Consider the following 19,436-nt stretch of genomic DNA (forward strand, 5'->3'; position numbering starts at 1 on the left):
GTCATCTGCACCAGAGCCTTCTGGGTCTGTGTCGAATGGATCCTGGGACGTAGAGAAGCATGAGACAGAGAGGAGAGTGTGAGACAGAGAGGATAGTGTGAGACAGAGAAGAGAGTGTGAGACAGAGAGGAGAGTGTGAGACAGACAGGAGAGTGTGAGACAGAGAGGAGAGTGTGAGACAGAGAGGAGAGTGTGAGACAGACAGGAGAGTGTGAGACAGACAGGAGAGTGTGAAACAGACAGGAGAGTGTGAGACAGAGAAGAGAGTGTGAGACAGAGAAGAGAGTGTGAAACAGACAGGAGAGTGTGAAACAGACAGGAGAGTGTGAGACAGAGAGGAGAGTGTGAGACAGACAGGAGAGTGTGAAACAGACAGGAGAGTGTGAAACAGACAGGAGAGTGTGAGACAGACAGGAGAGTGTGAGACAGACAGGAGAGTGTGAGACAGAGAGGAGAGTGTGAGACAGACAGGAGAGTGTGAGACAGACAGGAGAGTGTGAGACAGAGAGGAGAGTGTGAGACAGACAGGAGAGTGTGAGACAGACAGGAGAGTGTGAGACAGACAGGAGAGTGTGAGACAGAGAGGAGAGTGTGAGACAGAGAGGAGAGTGTGAGACAGACAGGAGAGTGTGAGACAGAGAGGAGAGTGTGAGACAGAGAAGAGAGTGTGATTCACTGTACATTACAGTGAAATGAGACCCCCCGCATTTCACTGTATACCTGTATGCCGTGACAAATAAAACTCTTGTATCTTGTATCTCTTGTATCTTGTATCAATGCTTGGTTCTGCATGAGTCCCTGAGCATGTGCTAAAGGAGGATAAGTCCCAACACTATACAATATACAATATACAAACTATATTGAACTATTCTTATATTGAACTATTCTTTTCAACAAACGGACACTCATTGAAAAATTATAAAAAAAAACAGACGTAGACGGACAGACACAATGGATCAATGTAGCCAATCCCTCAGTAAGTCAGTCAGTGAGTCCGAGAAAGAGAGAGACTCTTACCATTGTGGTTGATAGATCACGCAACAGCCTAGTTGACAGTTGATCTGAGGGAACACACACAAACCAGATTGCTTGTCATCAAAACCACTGATCTCACATCAGCACACAGAAGCTTTTTGCTCCCAGACATTGTAGAATAGGTATACTAGTCATATTGATATCACAAATGTATATATATATTTTTTAACTTTATTTACATATTATATATCACAAATGTAATGTATAAGTATACTAGACACACCGCAAATCGCATCGGCCAGTCCTTTGTGCCAGTAGCCATTAGGCTCCACAACCGTGAGCATGGACTGACTTGGCTAACAGCTGGAGAACTGTTAGGACTGTTAGGACTGTTAGAACTGTTGGAACTGTTGGAACTGTTGGAACTGTTGGAACTGTTGGAACTGTTGGGATTGTTAGGACTGTTGGAACTGTTACGACTGTTAGGACTGTTAGAACTGTTAGGACTGTTAGGACTGTTGGAACTGTTACGACTGTTAGGACTGTTAGGACTGTTAGGACTGTTAGGACTGTTGGAACTGTTGGAACAGTTGGAACTGTTAGAACTCAAACTGTCTTTTAAGTACTGAAACCTGCACGGACTCTGGCACACTTTGCACAAGGACATTCATTAATTTATTCACATCTTAAATCTTATTTGTATACGCACATGGAGTATGGGGTATATTGTACAGAGTAGACTTAGGTTAGCTATGAATATACTGTATACTATATATATATTATTTCCAGTACCTCCCCTCCCCTGCTATGACTCCAGAACTTCTCCACAGGGAATAATAAAGATCCATCTCATCTTATCTTTTCGTCTTAGTTAAGATAAGATACAGTAAGATAAGATAAGATGTCCCTTTATTGTAGGGTGACCATATTTTGATTTCCAAAAAAGAGGACATGCTGGCCCCAGCCTCGAGATACTTAATGATACTTTGCACAATCGAAACGGGCATGGCCACCTTCATTTCACTATGTCTTGTGTACTGTACTGTATGTGATTAATAAACCTCTTGAATCTTGAATCTCTACTCAAAGTTTACTCAAAGATGCCTTTATTGTTTTAATATGTGCTTGGAAACATGCACCCAGAAAAGCGGCAATTTTTTTTTATACTTGAACTTGAGGACTGCATACTTTTTTTGCAAAGCTTATCTTTATACATTATGCTTATAGCACATGCATAAGCCTGGTCTCTTTTGAAAGATAACATTCTGAAGTTACTAATGCAAAAAAGGAAAATCACTTTTAGTGCTAATGAAATAGAGTAGCATATAGGTCTGAACTTGAGTTGAACGTGAACTTGTGTACTCAAATTTTTCTGCAGTGGTAGCAATATCCCAAATTTAACCACATAACATGCGCCCATAAAAGTGGTATTTTTTTTTACTTGAACTTGAGGACTGCATACTTTTTTTTTTATCTTTATACTTTATGCTTATAGCACATGCATAAGCCTGGTCTCTTTTGAAAGATAACATTCTGAAGTTTCGTACACAATAAAGAAAAATCACTTTTAGTGCTAATGAGTAACATATAGGGCTGAACATGAGTTGAACTTGTGTACTCACGTTTTTGTGTAATATAGTTGCAATATTCCAAAATAATATATATATTTTTTGTATAAGCTGGAAAACACCGCAAATCCATAGCCTGAAGGGACATGGGCCTGAAGGGACATTAACGTGTGTTGTCGGGCCTTACAAATACATTTGATTTTGATTTGATTATCAATAAGGTAGGATATCTGGAACACACAAACACACTATTTTTTAAATCACATGCCATGAAACTCTGGGACCTGGCTGAATTTAAGACTGCACAAATCATGTTTAAAGCACGAAACAATTCACTCCCGGGTAACATCCAAAAATTCTGTTATAGAGAGGGGGGTTACAATTTAGAGGAGAGTCTAACTTCAAGAAACAGGCTGTTCATTCAACAATGTATGTATATTTCAGTTTGTGGAGTGAATATGAGTTGCATAAGATAATAGAGTGTGAAGGTATACTGAATACTGTCTGTATGTCATGTATGTCATATGTTATGATGAATTGAAAATGGGGGACCCTGATGTAAACAAGACGAAAGTCTTTCTCTGGTCTGCATCCCCTTAACAATTGTGTGTATTGAGCCGTACTGTATTGTACCCATTCTGCAATCTGTTAATAACGTTTTCAATCAATCAATCAAGGGGGTAGGAATACATACGTTTACACTTCATTCTATACTCCTGCTTGTTTGTTTTTTAATCTGTTTATTACTTGTTTTTTATTATTATTTATTTTCAATTTATGTTCGAAATAAATAAACGCATTCATTCAAGATAATGTGTGAGCAAAAGTATAGTTAATTTACTCCCTCGAGTCTGGCCCCGCACGGATCTTGCAGCTGTGCCGGCACAGTGCAATACTCCAATTCAGCCATTGGCAATTCAGCCATTGGGTGGGTGGCGCTGCTGAGCGGCCCTCACAGCACGGCCGTCAGCGCGCGGCCCTGAGAGCGGCGCTGGCTCTGCGGCTCTGCAGCTGCATGCTTCTCCGGGAGTCCGGAGCAGGCCACGTGAGCGGATCGGCGCGGCCGAGAAATCCGCTCTTCGCTCTTTAAAGCTTGGTCCGCTCCGCTAATCGCTCATGTTGACCCCGCCCCCAAGTCGCTCTCCGCTCGCTCACCGCTCACCTTGAATCGAGCGCTTCCCGCTCCCCGCGCCAGATCGCTCGGCAGATTTTTTTTTTGGAGCATGGTGTAAATTAGCTCAAACTACAACAGTCTACACCCCCTGGGCCCCTTAACAATTGTTTGTATTGAGCCGCATTGTAATTGTACCCATTCTGCAATGTTAAATAACGTTGTTTATCCATTCACTAGCTCTATTAAGCGATGATAGCTAGCCGAGCCACAATGCTATGGTCGCTGCCATTAACGTTAGCATGTAAGCTAACGACAACAACAATGGCGTCGATACTTTTTCTAACAGGAGTGAGTGACAAAGCCTGAACAGGATATCACAGGTTCACCCTTCTCATTGGTTGAAAATGGCCTTCATGTTTGTACATCGCCATCTGTTGCTTTGGCATTGTACTACTGTACATGTATATTACATCAGTGTTAAACCACTGTGAGCGGCCTGGAGTGGATTGGAGCGGAGGAGAACTCTCGCTCCGGATGTCGCGCCGACACATTTTAAAACCCACTCCTCGCTCACGTCAAAACCGCCTGCTCCGCTCCCCGCGCCGCTCACGCTCCGATCCGCTCACATGCACTGGTCCGTAGTGATAATCTGGCGCGCCATGTAAAAAGTCGCACGCCGGACATATCGGCATGTAACTCGAGAACCGAGGCACGGATTTTGGCGATTCAGATGGCAATCGAATGGCAACGAATAGCGCTTTAATTCTGTAATTTACATGTTCGGCGAAAAATGCAGTCCCGAGCCGTCAGATGCTCGCAAAGGGCCGTGAAACTGAAAAACAATGAAACCCCGGACATTCCCATGAATTTATAACCCCCCCCCGGACACCCCGGACGTTTGGTCACCCTACTTTATTGATCCCCTTGAGGAAATTCGGGTGTCATAGCAGCATGGGGGAGGAGGTTAATAGTAGAAAGACAGAAATATAACCAATAAAATGTAATCTGAATATAAAGAAAATATGAGCCTACTGAATGTAGATGAGCGTGTGAGTGCACAATAGAACCGGGACAGGATGTTTGGTGGTGGGGCGGGGGGTGGGTGTGGCAGTGGTGGTGGTGTGTTAATGAGGGAAAATAAAAGGTTAGCGGTGATGCTCTGTGCTATTAAGTACTTGTTAAGACACTGTGGTGGCCAGAACTCTACACACAAACTGTGTGTGTGTGTGTGTTTTGACATAATCACCGATATCCAGTTGTTATTTTCTGGATACTCCATTTCTGTTTTATTTTTATAGTTGTAATCTGTTTTTTAAATCGCCACGTGTTAAACATTACATGTTGTTGAAATAACCTTGATACCCTTCCACGGTATTTACCCGTATAAACACCATGGAGTTCAGTGACACCGGTGAGGACACTGAAACCTAAGAAGGGCTCCACCTAATCTCGTCTCGCTGTTGGTTTTTAGCAGTGTGCGTAAACTCTGTTTCCATAGTAATACGAGTTGGAATACTATTGTTTATTCATGTACACAGAGAGTCTAGCAGGGCATGATGTTCATGGCGGTGTGCATGTTTCATGGTGTGAAAGTATCTCAGACATAAGCCCAAATGGTTAACCGAAAGGTTAGAGTAGCTGGCCTGTAGCCAGAAGGTGACCGGTTTGAATCCTCAGACCAGCTCTGAAAGGGATTGAAACTTTTTGGGGGTCGCCGATGACATTTTCTTCTCTGCGCTTGACCCATCCTCCATTGACGTCATCCTTCCCCACAAGGGTAGCCTGGGAGCAGACGTGGGCTGCGGCGTGGGGCCGCATCCGGGGATCAATCCAAGTGCTCCTGTCGGTCTGTGTCAGGACAGCGTTAGCGATCTGTTCTGCATGTTCTTCCATTGGGTTTATCTCTTTTTCTGGAGGGGAAACCCTTGCGAGCACGGGGAGAAGAACATGCAAACTCCACACAGAAAGGCCCGGGAGATACCCCACCTGGGTACCTGGCAACCCGGCAACCTGGTCCCCAAGTGAGAATCGAACCCATGACCTTCTTGCTGTGAGGCGACAGTGTTAACCACTACACCACTGTGCCACCACTTGGTACACTTGATTGATTGATTGATCGATCGACCAATCAACCAACCAACCAACCGACCAACCAATCGGTGTGTCTGTCTGAACCAGAGTATTGTATGCATGTAAACTAGGGTTGCCCCAATCCAACCTTTTCAGTCCGGATACTTATACCGATACCTGGGCTTTGGGTATCGGCCGATACCAAGTACCGATCTGATCCATCACTTTTAATGAACAGTATAGACTTGGACTTGGTTTGTTGTGGTCATTGGACAAAAATGATTGAAGATGCAGCAAATCAAGTCACTTTGCTTTGATTTCTGGCGACAGTGGCTCGGGAGGTAGAGCAGTCATCTGGTAATCCAGAGGTTCCCGGTTCGATTCCCACTCCTCCCGGGCAGCGTGTTGAGTTGAGCAAGACACTTATCTCCTAACTGGGAGCAGGTTGGCACCTTGCATGGTCGCCTCTGCCGTCGGTGTGTGAATGTGTGAGTGAATGGGTAAAAAACTAAAAATTGTAAAGCGCTTTGGATAAAAGCTCTAGATAACCATTTACCATTTACCATTTATGTTAGATGTGTTTCTTTGTGTCCGGTTTTAGTATCGGGGGAAATTACCCAATACAGATATTGTATTTTAGCCTGGTATCGGGCCGATATCCCACACCAGTATCAGTATCGGTGCATCCCTAACGTACTGTGAACACACTCAGGTACAGTAGATATGAGGAAACGCACAAGGAGAAAGGATGTGAGTGTTTGTTTGTGTAACTAAACTATGTTGGCTTCTCTGTATTATCCCAGTCTACAGGAAGGAACCCTCCCTCTCCAGGTTGCCATAGCTACTTTTGTCTCTGTGCAGGATGGTCCTCTCATTACTGAGCTGATGACCCTAACGAGTGCCTTTGATACTGTGTGTGTGTGTGTGTGTGTGTGTGTGTGTGTGTGTGTGTGTGTGTGTGTGTGTGTGTGTGTGTGTGTGTGTGTGTGCGTGTGTGCGCATGTGGATTGGAATGCCCTTAAACCATGTCGAACCTCTGTTCAAATTGTAACTTTTGATTACAATCTAATTGGTAGATTCAAATGAAGCATTTGCATGTGTGTGTTGGCGCACATGCATGCGTGTGTGTGTGTGCGTGCATGTGTACATGCATACAGTTCAGGCCTGTGTGTATGTTTTGGTTACCTGTCCAGGTACGTGCATAGACAGGTACACTCCAATCGCTCCAATGGCCTTCAAATTCCTCTTTAGCTTGGAGCTGTAGCAGGTACTCTACCCCGGGCAACGCATCGTTGATGATGCAGTGCCGTCTCTCGATGTCATCCTACACACACACACACACACACACACACACACACACACACACACACACACACACACACACACACACACACACACACACACACACACACACACACACACACACACACACACACACACACACACACACACACACACACACACACACACACACACACACACACACACACACACACACACACACACACACACACACACACACACACACACACACACACACACACACACACACACACACACACACACACACACACACACACACACACACACACACACACACACACACACACACACACACACACACACACACACACACACACACACACACACACACACACACACACACACACACACACACACACACACACACACACACACACACACACACACACACACACACACACACACACACACACACACACACACACACACACACACACACACACACACACACACACACACACACACACACACACACACACACACACACACACACACACACACACACACACACACACACACACACACACACACACACACACACACACACACACACACACACACACACACACACACACACACACACACACACAGTATCACTAAGTGTGTCCGACTCTTACCACCTAACCTGCACAGACTACAACGTATAACGTATGAAATATATCATGCCAGTTAGGGTACCTTATGTACAGTATACTGCACCTGTGTATACTGTATACTTTACTTACTCATACTATTCAGATTATAAGTTTTGTATTGCCCATATTTATTGTAACGTATAATATAACCGATAGGGCATACAGACCCTCATCTGCACCTTTGATTACACTATCTTATCTTATCTTATCTTATCCTACACACACTCACTATTTCCTGAGTTTTCTGGGAATTGACAGCTCTGTATCTGATCCGATAGTGGAGCTTGAAGTAGAGGTCAGCGGTCTTCCAGGAGCAGGGAAAATCCCAGCTGACCCTCAAGGTCCTCTCCTTCCCCTCCGGTCCACGCACCACCACTGCTGACGGGGGGTCCGGCTTTACTGGAGAGAGAGGGAAGGGAGAGAGGAAAAGTCAGAGAGAGAGAGAGCTTGGTTAATTTCGAATGCCTTTCATCGGCTTATCCCAGACCGTACAAGCATAGGGTGCAGAGAGTAGTGTAGTAGTGTAGAGCAGGGTAGCTTACTCAACCAAGTGTATCAGTTTAGTGAGACAATGGTTCGATCTGGGTGGATCTTCATATCAACCTGACAAAGATAAGATAAGATAAGATAAGATAATAAAAAAAGAAATATATAAGATATTCCTTTATTGATCCCCTTGGGGAAATTCGGCATCGGGGAGGGGGAAGGGTAGGTACAGGTATGGGCAGGGTAATAGTAGAAAGACATAAATAAAGGCAATCAAATGAGATCTGAATATAAAAATATGAGAGAAATTTATGAAATAAATAGTGTAAACAATATAATTAACTCTCAATATAAGAATATGAGAAAGTAATCAGTGTAATCAAAGGTGTATAGATGAGGGTCTGACTGTATGCCCTGTATGTATCAGTTATTGTCACGATCAGAGCTCGTGTCTGCCAGATGAGGAGCAATCAGCGTGGCTGCAAGAGATCACCTCATCAAGCGTTCCCTACTTCAACTGGCAGAACCCGTCATCCAACGTCGCAGTGTTAAACTGCCTACCGAGGTACGACGACGCTACCTGAAGACCAGCTGTAACTACCCCTGTTTATGCTTGCCCTAACCTTCTGTTTCTTGTGCCCCAGGACTTCGCTCCGGCGCCCTTCCACCCTGACGTCTCGAGCCCCAGCCGTCCTTCCACCCTGACGTCTCGAACCCCGCAAAGAGGACTCCTGCTCGCTCTCAAGCGCAAGACCTGTGTCCTCTCTCTCTCGCTGCCGACAGCTGCACTGAAGTGCACCTGCTCTCATTCTTCTTCCCCCCCCCAAGAACATTATGACCTCCGTGTTGTTCACATTCCTGTTTCACATTCCTGTTATACTCTGCTTGGTTGGGAAGAATAATTAAAGAACCCTAAACCGCTCCATTATCTCCTCCTGTGTTTTGCTATTGGGCTCCGCAAGAACCCCCCATCCTCAGTTATATTATACATTACAATAAATATGGGCATATTTGAATATATACTATGAGTAAAGTAAAGTACAAGGTACCCTAATATAACTGGCATATGATATAGGTATACGTTATACTTTGAGATCAAAACATGGTGAAAACACTGTTTTGTATGTGCATGTTACACATTGCGGTTTAATAAAACACACACACACACTTACAAATCTTCCATGGTGTGAAGTCCAGCGGAGGGCTCATGTTGCTCCCTGCAGCGCTGGTGACACACAGGTAGGCAGTGTACCCCTCCCTCAGCCTGTCTTCTCCTGGCTCCAGAGAACACCAGCAACGCCCCATGTGACGTGAGTAGGTGCAGTTGAAGTGGAGGAATGGATTGTTGCTGAGGAGAAAAGGGGAATATGGGTATGGGGGTAACAGTTAGGGGCACGGGATAACAGCTAAGAGTATGGGGCAACAGTTAGGGGCACGGGATAACAGCTAAGAGTATGGGGCAACAGTTAGGGGCACAGGATAACAGCTAAGAGTATGGGGCAACAGTTAGGGGCACGGGATAACAGCTAAGAGTATGGGGCAACAGTTAGGGGCACGGGATAACAGCTAAGAGTATGGGGCAACAGTTAGGGGCACGGGATAACAGCTAAGAGTATGGGGCAACAGTTAGGGGCACGGGATAACAGCTAAGAGTATGGGGCAACAGTTAGGGGCACGGGATAACAGCTAAGAGTATGGGGCAACAGTTAGGGGCACGGGATAACAGCTAAGAGTATGGGGCAACAGCTAAGAGTATGGGGCAACAGTTAGGGGCACGGGATAACAGCTAAGAGTATGGGGCAACAGCTAAGAGTATGGGGTAACAGTTGGGGTATGGGGTAACAATTAGGGGTAAGGGATAGCAGCTAAGAGTATGGGTTAATAGTTATGGGTATGGGGTAAAGGTTAGGGGTATGGGGGTAAGAGTTAAAGGAGCGCTTCACCCAAAAATGATCACAGTGGAGACATGCAAGAAGAAGAAATCAATTCAAGGCATCAAATTATAATTTTTGGTTGAAGTGCTCCTTTAACACTTTCAATGCCCAAAACGTGATAAGACGTTTTAGCAGCCCAATGCCTGAATGCCCACGACGACAATTATCGTTTTATTTTTTTATTAGCGATCTGAATTCATATTTCAACAACCGAGTCTCCCGTTGGTATGCAGCCCCTGTAGGAGCTCAGATGTGAAAAAACCGCCCCTATCGTCTCCCAGATTGTAATGCACCTTTTTGGAATGGACTCAATGAAAATGGATGAGAAAAGAAAAATCCGGAATCCACATTTTACTTCTCAGGCATGTAAGCCGAGCCGATCGGATTCATTGTGGAGCCTCAGAACAGCGTGGAATACATATGTACAGTATGTAGCGTTGGATCAATAAAAGCGATCGATTTTTGGAATGGCGATCAGGAATTGGAATGATCTTTTTGGAGAACATCTGATCTGAGGTAAGGAATCTATTTTACAAGTCTTGGGATAATCAGAGTTGTATTCGCTGAGATCTCAGCGTTCGCCCTATGTGTGTGTGTGTGTGTGTGTGGGCGATCGCTTTGAGGAAATCAGATAATCGATTTTTCAGATCGCCTATATAGCATGCATACGTACACATATACTATCGATAATCTAACGTTTATTTGAAAACTATTCATATTATAGGCAGAAAAATGACAATGTTTTTGTGTATCCTAGAATATTCCAGTAAAGGGCTATCATCATGGAATATTTATATTTTCCTTGAAAACGAGGGCTTTTCAAAATGCTATAAAACGAAAATGAACCGATAAAAAAACAATCCGCTTCGACAATGTTGACTGGAAAACGAGTCATTGGATAAGCGACGGGCAGATTAGACACATAGCCATAATTTAAAACATAGATTAGGCTTTATTAACGCTAACATTGAAGTGGATGGTGGGCATTCAAGCGGTAAATCAAGATTAAGCTTGGGCTCTGAAAGTGTTAAGGGTATTGGATACCAGTTAAGGTTATGGGGTAACAGTTAGGGGTATGGGGTAACAGTTAAGGGTATGGGGTAACAGTTAGGGGTATGGGGTAACAGTTACAGTTAAGGGTATGGGGTAACAGTTACAGTTAAGGGTATGGGGTAACAGTTAAGGGTATGGGGTAACAGTTAAGGGTATGGGGTAATGTTTATGGGTATGGGGTAACAGTTAAGGGTATGGGGTAACAGTTAGGGGTATGGGGTAACAGTTAACGGTATGGGGTAACAGTTAGGGGTATGGGGTAACAGTTAGGGGTATGGGGTAACAGTTAGGGGTATGGGGTAACAGTTAGGGGTATGGGGTAACAGTTAAGGGTATGGGGTAACAGTTAGGGGTATGGGGTAACAGTTAAGGGTATGGGATAACAGTTAGGGGTATGGGGTAACAGTTAACGGTATGGGGTAACAGTTAGGGGTATGGGGTAACAGTTAGGGGTATGGGATAACAGTTAGGGGTATGGGGTAACAGTTAGGGGTATGGGGTAACAGTTAGGGGTATGGGGTAACAGTTAGGGGTATGGGGTAACAGTTAACGGTATGGGGTAACAGTTAGGGGTATGGGGTAACAGCTAGGGGTATGGGGTAACAGTTAGGGGTATGGGGTAACAGTTAGGGGTATGGGGTAACAGTTAGGGGTATGGGGTAACAGTTAACGGTATGGGGTAACAGTTAACGGTATGGGGTAACAGTTAGGGGTATGGGGTAACAGTTATGGGTATGGGGTAACAGTTAGGGGTATGGGGTAACAGTTAACGGTATGGGGTAACAGTTAGGGGTATGGGGTAACAGTTAACGGTATGGGGTAACAGTTAGGGGTATGGGGTAACAGTTAACGGTATGGGGTAACAGTTAGGGGTATGGGGTAACAGTTAGGGGTATGGGGTAACAGTTATGGGTATGGGGTAACAGTTAGGGGTATGGGGTAACAGTTAGGGGTATGGGGTAACAGTTAGGGGTATGGGGTAACAGTTAAGGGTATGGGGTAACGTTTAGGGGTATTCTCGAAGACACTCTGACGTCACGAGACCGCCGCCATCTTGGTATAGGCGAAACAAACGGATTTCTACGATCAAATGTATACGTTGAGCTCCGTTTTTATTACATATTTTATCACATTCTTGTTAATTTCATAACCTTTTCATATCATTTGTTTTGAAAATATTGAGGCCAACATGGCATTTCACTATTTCGAAAGCCTTTCTGGTTATTCTAAGTGCATGTTTCCCCCAAGACATGCACTTAGACAGAAAGTTAAAAAGACAGGAAGTTGACTTGGAGAATGGGTGGTGGTGATGGGGGAGGAGGGACAGAGACTTGAGATGAACTGGACTGAAGTAACACTGAAGAGGAAGATGATTTAGGATGGAGTATGGGAGTGTGCCTGCTCTTACCCTTTTCTAAGGAAGAGGTAACACTGAGGGTGAAGACTGATAGGCTGACTCGGGGTCCAATCACAACGGATCTTGCTGTTAGGTGACTTCTTATTGCAGGACAGAGAGGGGCGCTCGGGAGGATCTAACGAAGACAGAAGACAATTGGAGAGGGACGGTTGTGCCAACATGCAGGTCATGGTGTGAATACAGTTAGAGAAACAAAATTTGGACATTACCATGGCAACATTACCATGATAAAAAAGAGGCAACATATCAGAAATTAAAAACATCACATGTCCAATGTTACAAAATACACTATTTACTGTATGATGGCACCAGAAAGACACAAATAGACATCATATTCCCATTATGCAGTGTAACGTGGCAACTGTCCATGGTCCCCTACTACCTCTACCTCACCCTGTATGTGTGTTCTCTCGCTCTTCTTCATGTTCCCCTGTTAGTCTAGAGTTACTGTCTTGTATTAGGTTCAAGTTTCAAGTTTCAAGTTTCTTTAATAGTTGTCATACAGAAGTACAGAATACTTTTGTACAAAATGCTTCTTACTGTTGCGCTCCAGAGACTGTGCATGACAAGATAAGTATGAAATAAAAACATAGTAAAAATTAGAAGTAAAAAAAGAGGTCACAGTGTTCAGTTTAGACATATGTACAATGTTCGTAGACGTAGTTACCATACAATATACAATACTGTGCAGTGTACTAATATACAATACTATATAGTGCAAGGCATAAATGGACGAGGTGCAGTTTAGGTACAATTCACAGTAGGTGTACGAGTTGTAGTGCAAATCCTTTATCAATAAATATAAAGTGTAAGTGTGTTTGTGTGATCTAAAGTGTGGAGAGTGGGTGCTGCAGTGTGTTGTTTGTTTGAGTGAGTGTGTGCGTGTGGGTGTGTGTGCTGTGTGCATTTGATGGTTGTTGCATAGTGATTATTGTTCGTTTAGCGATTATTGTTCGTTTAGCAGCCTGATGGCCTGGGGATAGAAGCTCCTTCTGAGTCTTTCTGTGCTCGCCTTAAGACTCCGGTATCGCTTGCCTGACGGCAGCAGTTCAAAGAGGCAGTTGTTCGGGTGGCTCGAGTCCTTAATAATTCTCTTAGCCTTCCCCTTGCACCGCTTGTTGTAAATGTTCTGGAGGGTGGGAAGCCCCCCTCTAATTGTGCGCTCGGCTGAACGTGTCACTCTTTGTAGTCTGCTACGGTCTTGTGCAGTGCTATTCCCAAACCAGGAGGTGATGTTGCCGGTCAGGATGCTCTCTATTGTACATGAGTAGAAGTTCCTAAGGATCTTCTGACTGACTTGGAACTTCCTTAGGCGCCTGAGGAAGTAGAGGCGTTGTCGTGCCTTCTTCACAACACTGTCAATGTGTGTGGTCCATGTCAAGTCCTCGGATATGTGGGCTCCGAGGTACTTGAAACTGTTCACTCTCTCAACTGGTGCCCCGTCGATGCTGAGGGGGCTGTAGTCCTTGACCCCCGACCTCCTGAAGTCCACAATCATCTCTTTTGTTTTGCTGACGTTCAGGGAGAGGCAGTTCTCCTGACACCACTGTGACAGGTTCTCTACCTCTTCCAGGTAGGCCCTTTCGTCGTTGGCAGAGATCAGGCCCACCACTACTGTGTCATCAGCAAATTTGATGATGGTGTTGTTGTTCCGCTGTGCTACGCAGTCATGTGTGTACAGGGAGTAGAGGAGGGGGCTCAGAACACAGCCCTGGGGGGCTCCTATGTTGAGCGTGATGGATGAGGAGGTGCAGTTGCCGGCTCTTACCACCTGGGGTCTGCCCGTCAGGAAGTCCAGGACCCACTGGCACAGGTCATAGTTCAAGCCCAGGTCCCTGAGCTTGGCTATGAGTTTGGAGGGGACTATGGTATTGAATGCTGAGCTGTAGTCGATGAACAGCATTCTCACATAGTTCCCCTGCCTCTTGTCCAGATGTGATGCTGCTGTGTGCAGCACATGGGCTATGGCGTCCTCCGTGGACCTGTTGGGGCGATATGCAAATTGCAGAGGGTCCAGGTTGATAGGTTCACTGTTTAGTCTTAGTGTTTGTAGCTACTGTCTTGTATTAGGTTCTCTGTTTAGTGTTTGTAGTCTGCTTGTTTTGTCCCAGTGTCTGGTGTTGATTGTCCTGGCGTCCATAGTTGTAGTTCCTTGTGTTGTTTTCTCGTAGTTCTTTGTCAGTCTGTTTCCCCTCCCAGGTGTCTCCAGTTGTAATCATGCCAGGTGTTTCTTGTTTGTCATTTGTTCCTGTGTATTTGAGTTCCTTGTTTCCTGTTCTCTGTGTCGGTCCATTGTTCTATGTTGCAAGTGTTCCCTGTGTTTCATGTTCTTGTTAGTGTTTAGAGAAAGTTACTTTGTTTCCCCCTTTTCCAGTTTTTACTGAGAGGTTTTGTCTTTGGTGTTAGTTTTTATGTACCCTTGTTCTGTTTGATATCTTATGTTTATTAAACACCCTTTGACTCGCTGCCCGCCTCATCTAGTCTGCTCTTGGGTTGTGTTGCACCACCACACTGTTGTGACAATGCAGACTAAAGGAGGAGGATATAAGAGGATATACTCAAAATGGCAGGCGGCCTTACTGTCATTGCCAACGTGACTCACCTGCTACCACCACCGTGAGCGAGGAGAGCAGTTTCCCTCTCCGATGACAGCTGTACACCCCAGAGTCGGCCTCTCTCACGGACGGCAGGGACAGAGTGTGACCGTCATCCTCGAATATGACCTCTGCCCGCTCTCCCTCTCTCCCTCCTTCCTGCAGTGGCTTCCCGTCACGCCTCCACTGTGGCCTGCTCCTCAAACCCCTCGTGAGCCTGCCCCCCGCCTCCTCCTCCTCCTCCTCCTCCTCCTCTCCCTCCTCCTTGGACCAATCGGAGTCAGCCGCCGCACCTTCCCACGCGAGTCCGCTCATCCTGGTTGGCTGGAACATCGTCGTGGGAGGCGCCTGGGGTTCCGGCTCTGTTCCCGCTCTGCCGCTCTCCCCGGGTCTCGCACCGTCGTCTCCTCCGTATCCTCCACCTGCCGCCTCCGCCGAGTTGTGCTTGTCTCTCTCCCCCGAAACGCCACCGTCCACTCCGGCTACGTCTGGTCCGTTGACCTGGTGATACGGCGGTGCCGTGTTTGTCGTGGTAGAGGTGGTGGTGGTGGTTGAGTTGTTAGCTCTGGCCAGAGAGACCTTCACTCCATTCACCTTGACCTGACCTCTGCAGCCCAGGAGCAGCCTACTGTCCTGCGGCACCACAAGGACACCAGCAGGGGGCTCTGGACGGGAAATACATGAAGAAATACATTGTTAGCCTGTTGTGCAAAAATTAACAGGAATGGACTGCATTTATATAGCAGCTTTTCATCCAAAGCACTTTTATCAAGGATACTTCGACACGCTGCCCGGGAGGAGCGGGAATCGATCCGGGAACCTCTGGATTACCAGACGACTGCTCTACCTCCCTTGACATAAATCAGTGTGTGCGCCTGTCCCAAGAGTGGAGCACCCCCTTACGTTAGTTCTAGAAAATGCATGGTTTTGGACTGTTCCTCTGTGAGCCTGAGTGTGTGGCTCTGTGAGTGTGTATGTGGCTGGTTCTGAGTGTGTGGCTCTGTGAGTGTGTATGTGGCTGGTTCTGAGTGTGTGGCTCTGTGAGTGTATATGGCTGTTTCTGAGGGGGACATGTTATTTGAGGCATGCCAGCAGTGCACATGCAGGCCTTGGGTACGATATAACTGACGCCTCGAAGGCTGGAGTGGCTGTGGTCGACTGGGCAGCACTGATAGGGCACACACTTGCATCACTAGAATTGCCAGCTCCTGTCACACTTCCTCTTTCAACACAGCTCTCCTCCTCACCCCCTTCCTCTAAATCAATTTATTTATTCAAACGAACAGTCGTTCATCACAGTCTATTTCCTATTTATTTAAGATTGAAACCTAGTGATTGAAATTATATATATATATATATATATATATATATATATATATATATATATATATATATATATATATATATATATATATATATATATATATATATATATAAAAAAGATGAATCCTTAGTATTTAGTTGTTTGTGGTTTTTTCCACTGAAATACTGTAGAAGATTATTTCTTTAATTGGTGAGTAATGGAATGTTAAAGGATAACTTTGCTATTTTGGACCGTAGACCCTATTCGTGGTCTGTCTACCAAGTCAAGTCAGGTCAAGAGTTTTATTTGTGACGGCATACAAGCATACAGTGAAATGCGGGAGGTCATGCCCGCAGCGATTGTGCAATAATCCAAGTAATAGGAATAAGACATTTGTGCAATAATACAAGTAATAAGAATAAGACATTTGTGCAATAATACAAGTAATAAGAATAAGACATAACAGACTTCCGGTTTGACCGCAGAAGAAATGGCAGCCGAACTCTCGAGCTCCCCGATAGCAAAATAATATAGCCCCGGAAAACTTATATCGACATCACCACCAGGGTACTTATTTAATAGTAATGAAAGAAGGGGCTGTCACAAGACGTAGGGCAAACACGATTACAACTGAAAAAGACGACGGAATGGCAGAGAATGACAACGCAACAGGAGAAAAAAATGGCGATGGTGAACCTGAACGTGAAGCTGCGCTGCTGAACATCTACAAGGAGCTCAGAGAGTTCAGAACCTGAACGTGAAGCCGCGCTGCTGAACAGGATGAACCTGAACGTGAAGCCGCGCTGCTGAACAGGATTAACCTGAACGTGAAGCCGCGCTGCTGAACATCTACAAGGAGCTCAGAGAGTTCAGAAAAGACAACGAGCGGCAGTTTCGGGAAATTAAAAGTGAAATGAACAAAATGAACAACAGACTCGATGAGGCGGAGGGGAGAGTCGGAGAAAATGAAAATGTGCTCGATGCGGTGCAACGGTTTTAATCAAGAAGCTGATACAGAGGCAGGCTAGCGTAGAAGCTAAGCTACTCGATCAAGAGGGCAGAACGAGGAGGGAGAATCTACGGATTTATGGTATCCCGGAGGAGAAGGAGGGGAGAGACATGCACGAATTTCTAGACAACCTGTTTAAAGACGCACTTGGCCTGCCTCATGACTGATTGATTGAATTGATTGATTGATTGATTGATTGATTGAAAACTTTATTAACAGATTGCAGAATGGGTACAGTACAGTGCGGCTCAATACATACAATTGTTAAGGGGATACAGACCAGAGAAAGACTTTCGTCTTGTTTACATCAGGGTCCCCCATTTTCAATTCATCATAACATATATGACACACATGACATACAGATAGACAGTACTGCTACATCTATACATTTACCTTTGTAAATGGACCTTTGTATCGAATGAGCACACCGGGCATTAGCCCCAATGCCTAGCAACCCACAGCTGAAGCCACGGTCAATCGTGGTTAAGTTCGGGAGTTACAAAGAGCCAGCGGGTGGAAGTCGATGGGTGGTAATCTGGACGTTGTGGACAGCGACTCCTACAGGTCGGTTGGGGACGCCTGCACAGCAGAGACAGGAAGTGGCGGGGGTAGTGTGAGCCTCCCACACGTTACACCTCGCCAATGAGAGTCCGCGCTGGCAGGTGAAAAGATGTGACAGGCTGCCTCCTCGTGTACCGGAGGGGACACGTGATGCAAGGCTTCTATCCTCCCTACAACCGACCAGTGGGGGGCATAGTCGAGCAACGTTCAAGACAGGGGAGGGGAGAATTGGAAACACGAAATTGGGATGGGAGAACATTTTTAAAATAAGGAGAAAAAGTGGATTAAAAAAATAATAATAATAAAAGAAGAGATAATACGCCGGACGTGGCAGAAGAAAAGCGTCTCCTGTGACAATACATGCTTCTATGTCGACCATGATTTCCCCACTGAAATACTGAAGAAGCGCAGAGAATATGCCGAAGCCAAGAGAATAATAAAGGAGAAGAAGATCAAGTTCCAGACACCATATCCTGCGAGGATGAGGGTCTTTTACGAGGACGGCACCCGCCTATACCAGAACGCAGCGGAGGCAACGAAGGATATGGCAAGACGTGGATAACAGATCACCGTGATGAACCCTGCTGCCGACCCAGATCGAGAGGAGATGCAGCGGCTGTCTACCTGGCAGACGGTGGAAAGACAGCGGGGTCCGGGAGGTGACATACAGCCGACTGGGACTGGAGGTCCCGCACAACAGGACAGCGACCGTCACGGATACCGGGAGAAACTTCAGGGATTCAGACGGTGTCTTTCGGAGACGAACATTTAAAGTAACGGACAAGACGCTCACAAATACAGATAAGTCTCAGGAGCATCGTCTTAGAATAATGGACTTTACGCTGCAAAAAAAAATAAAAATAGATTTCATTAATTGCAAAAATAAACTCCAAGCGTGTGAAAGGGAATATCCCTGATAGATAACATGGGAGGGCGAAATGAACCATTATGCACTGTGTATATGACATAGAAGTTGCAATACACCAGTATATGTCCAGGATATATACAAATGTAAGTTGTTGGATGGGAAACACCACCATTTTGATAAGTTCAGTTAAGTTGATAATAGGGGCGTAGTATTAGGCAACCTACCATGTTTAATGCACTCCTCTGATAAGCGAGGACAACCAAGGTGCATAGGTGAGTATAGATCTCACCTTTTGTGCAAACGTTCTTTCTGGGGTCATATCGAACGTAGCTTGGGTAAGTGTGGGGAGGGGGGGAATGTATTCATGTTTTTATTAGGGCTGTCAGTTTATCACGTTAATTAGATTAATTAATTACACAGCAAATTATCGCGTTATGAAAATGAACTCAAAATTTATTTAAAAAATATATATTTTCTTTTCTTTTCTTTTCATATTTTTTAATCTCATTTCCATAAGAACGTAGAA

At 45.2% G+C, this 19,436-nt stretch overlaps 1 protein-coding gene across 1 annotated transcript in view; it reads right to left on the reverse strand.

Annotated features, from left to right (window-relative positions):
- il6r (interleukin 6 receptor) overlaps positions 1-19,436 on the reverse strand; it is a gene marked incomplete at its 3' end in the record, with an annotated part of 43,562 nt that overhangs the window by 2,932 nt on the left and 21,194 nt on the right. The window contains exons 2-8 of the mRNA XM_084336664.1: positions 15,178-15,834; positions 12,567-12,690; positions 9,344-9,519; positions 7,915-8,084; positions 6,913-7,051; positions 1,018-1,061; positions 1-42 (exon numbers count right to left, since the gene is read on the reverse strand). The exon at positions 1-42 is cut by the window's left edge and continues 13 nt beyond it. Of these exons, the coding sequence (XP_084192790.1) occupies positions 1-42; positions 1,018-1,061; positions 6,913-7,051; positions 7,915-8,084; positions 9,344-9,519; positions 12,567-12,690; positions 15,178-15,834 (1,352 nt within the window). The remainder of the gene's footprint in view (positions 43-1,017; positions 1,062-6,912; positions 7,052-7,914; positions 8,085-9,343; positions 9,520-12,566; positions 12,691-15,177; positions 15,835-19,436) is intronic.

This window comes from Notolepis coatsorum, assembly GCF_963971535.1.
Source record: "Notolepis coatsorum genome assembly, chromosome: 19".
Lineage (NCBI taxonomy): Eukaryota > Metazoa > Chordata > Actinopteri > Aulopiformes > Paralepididae > Notolepis > Notolepis coatsorum.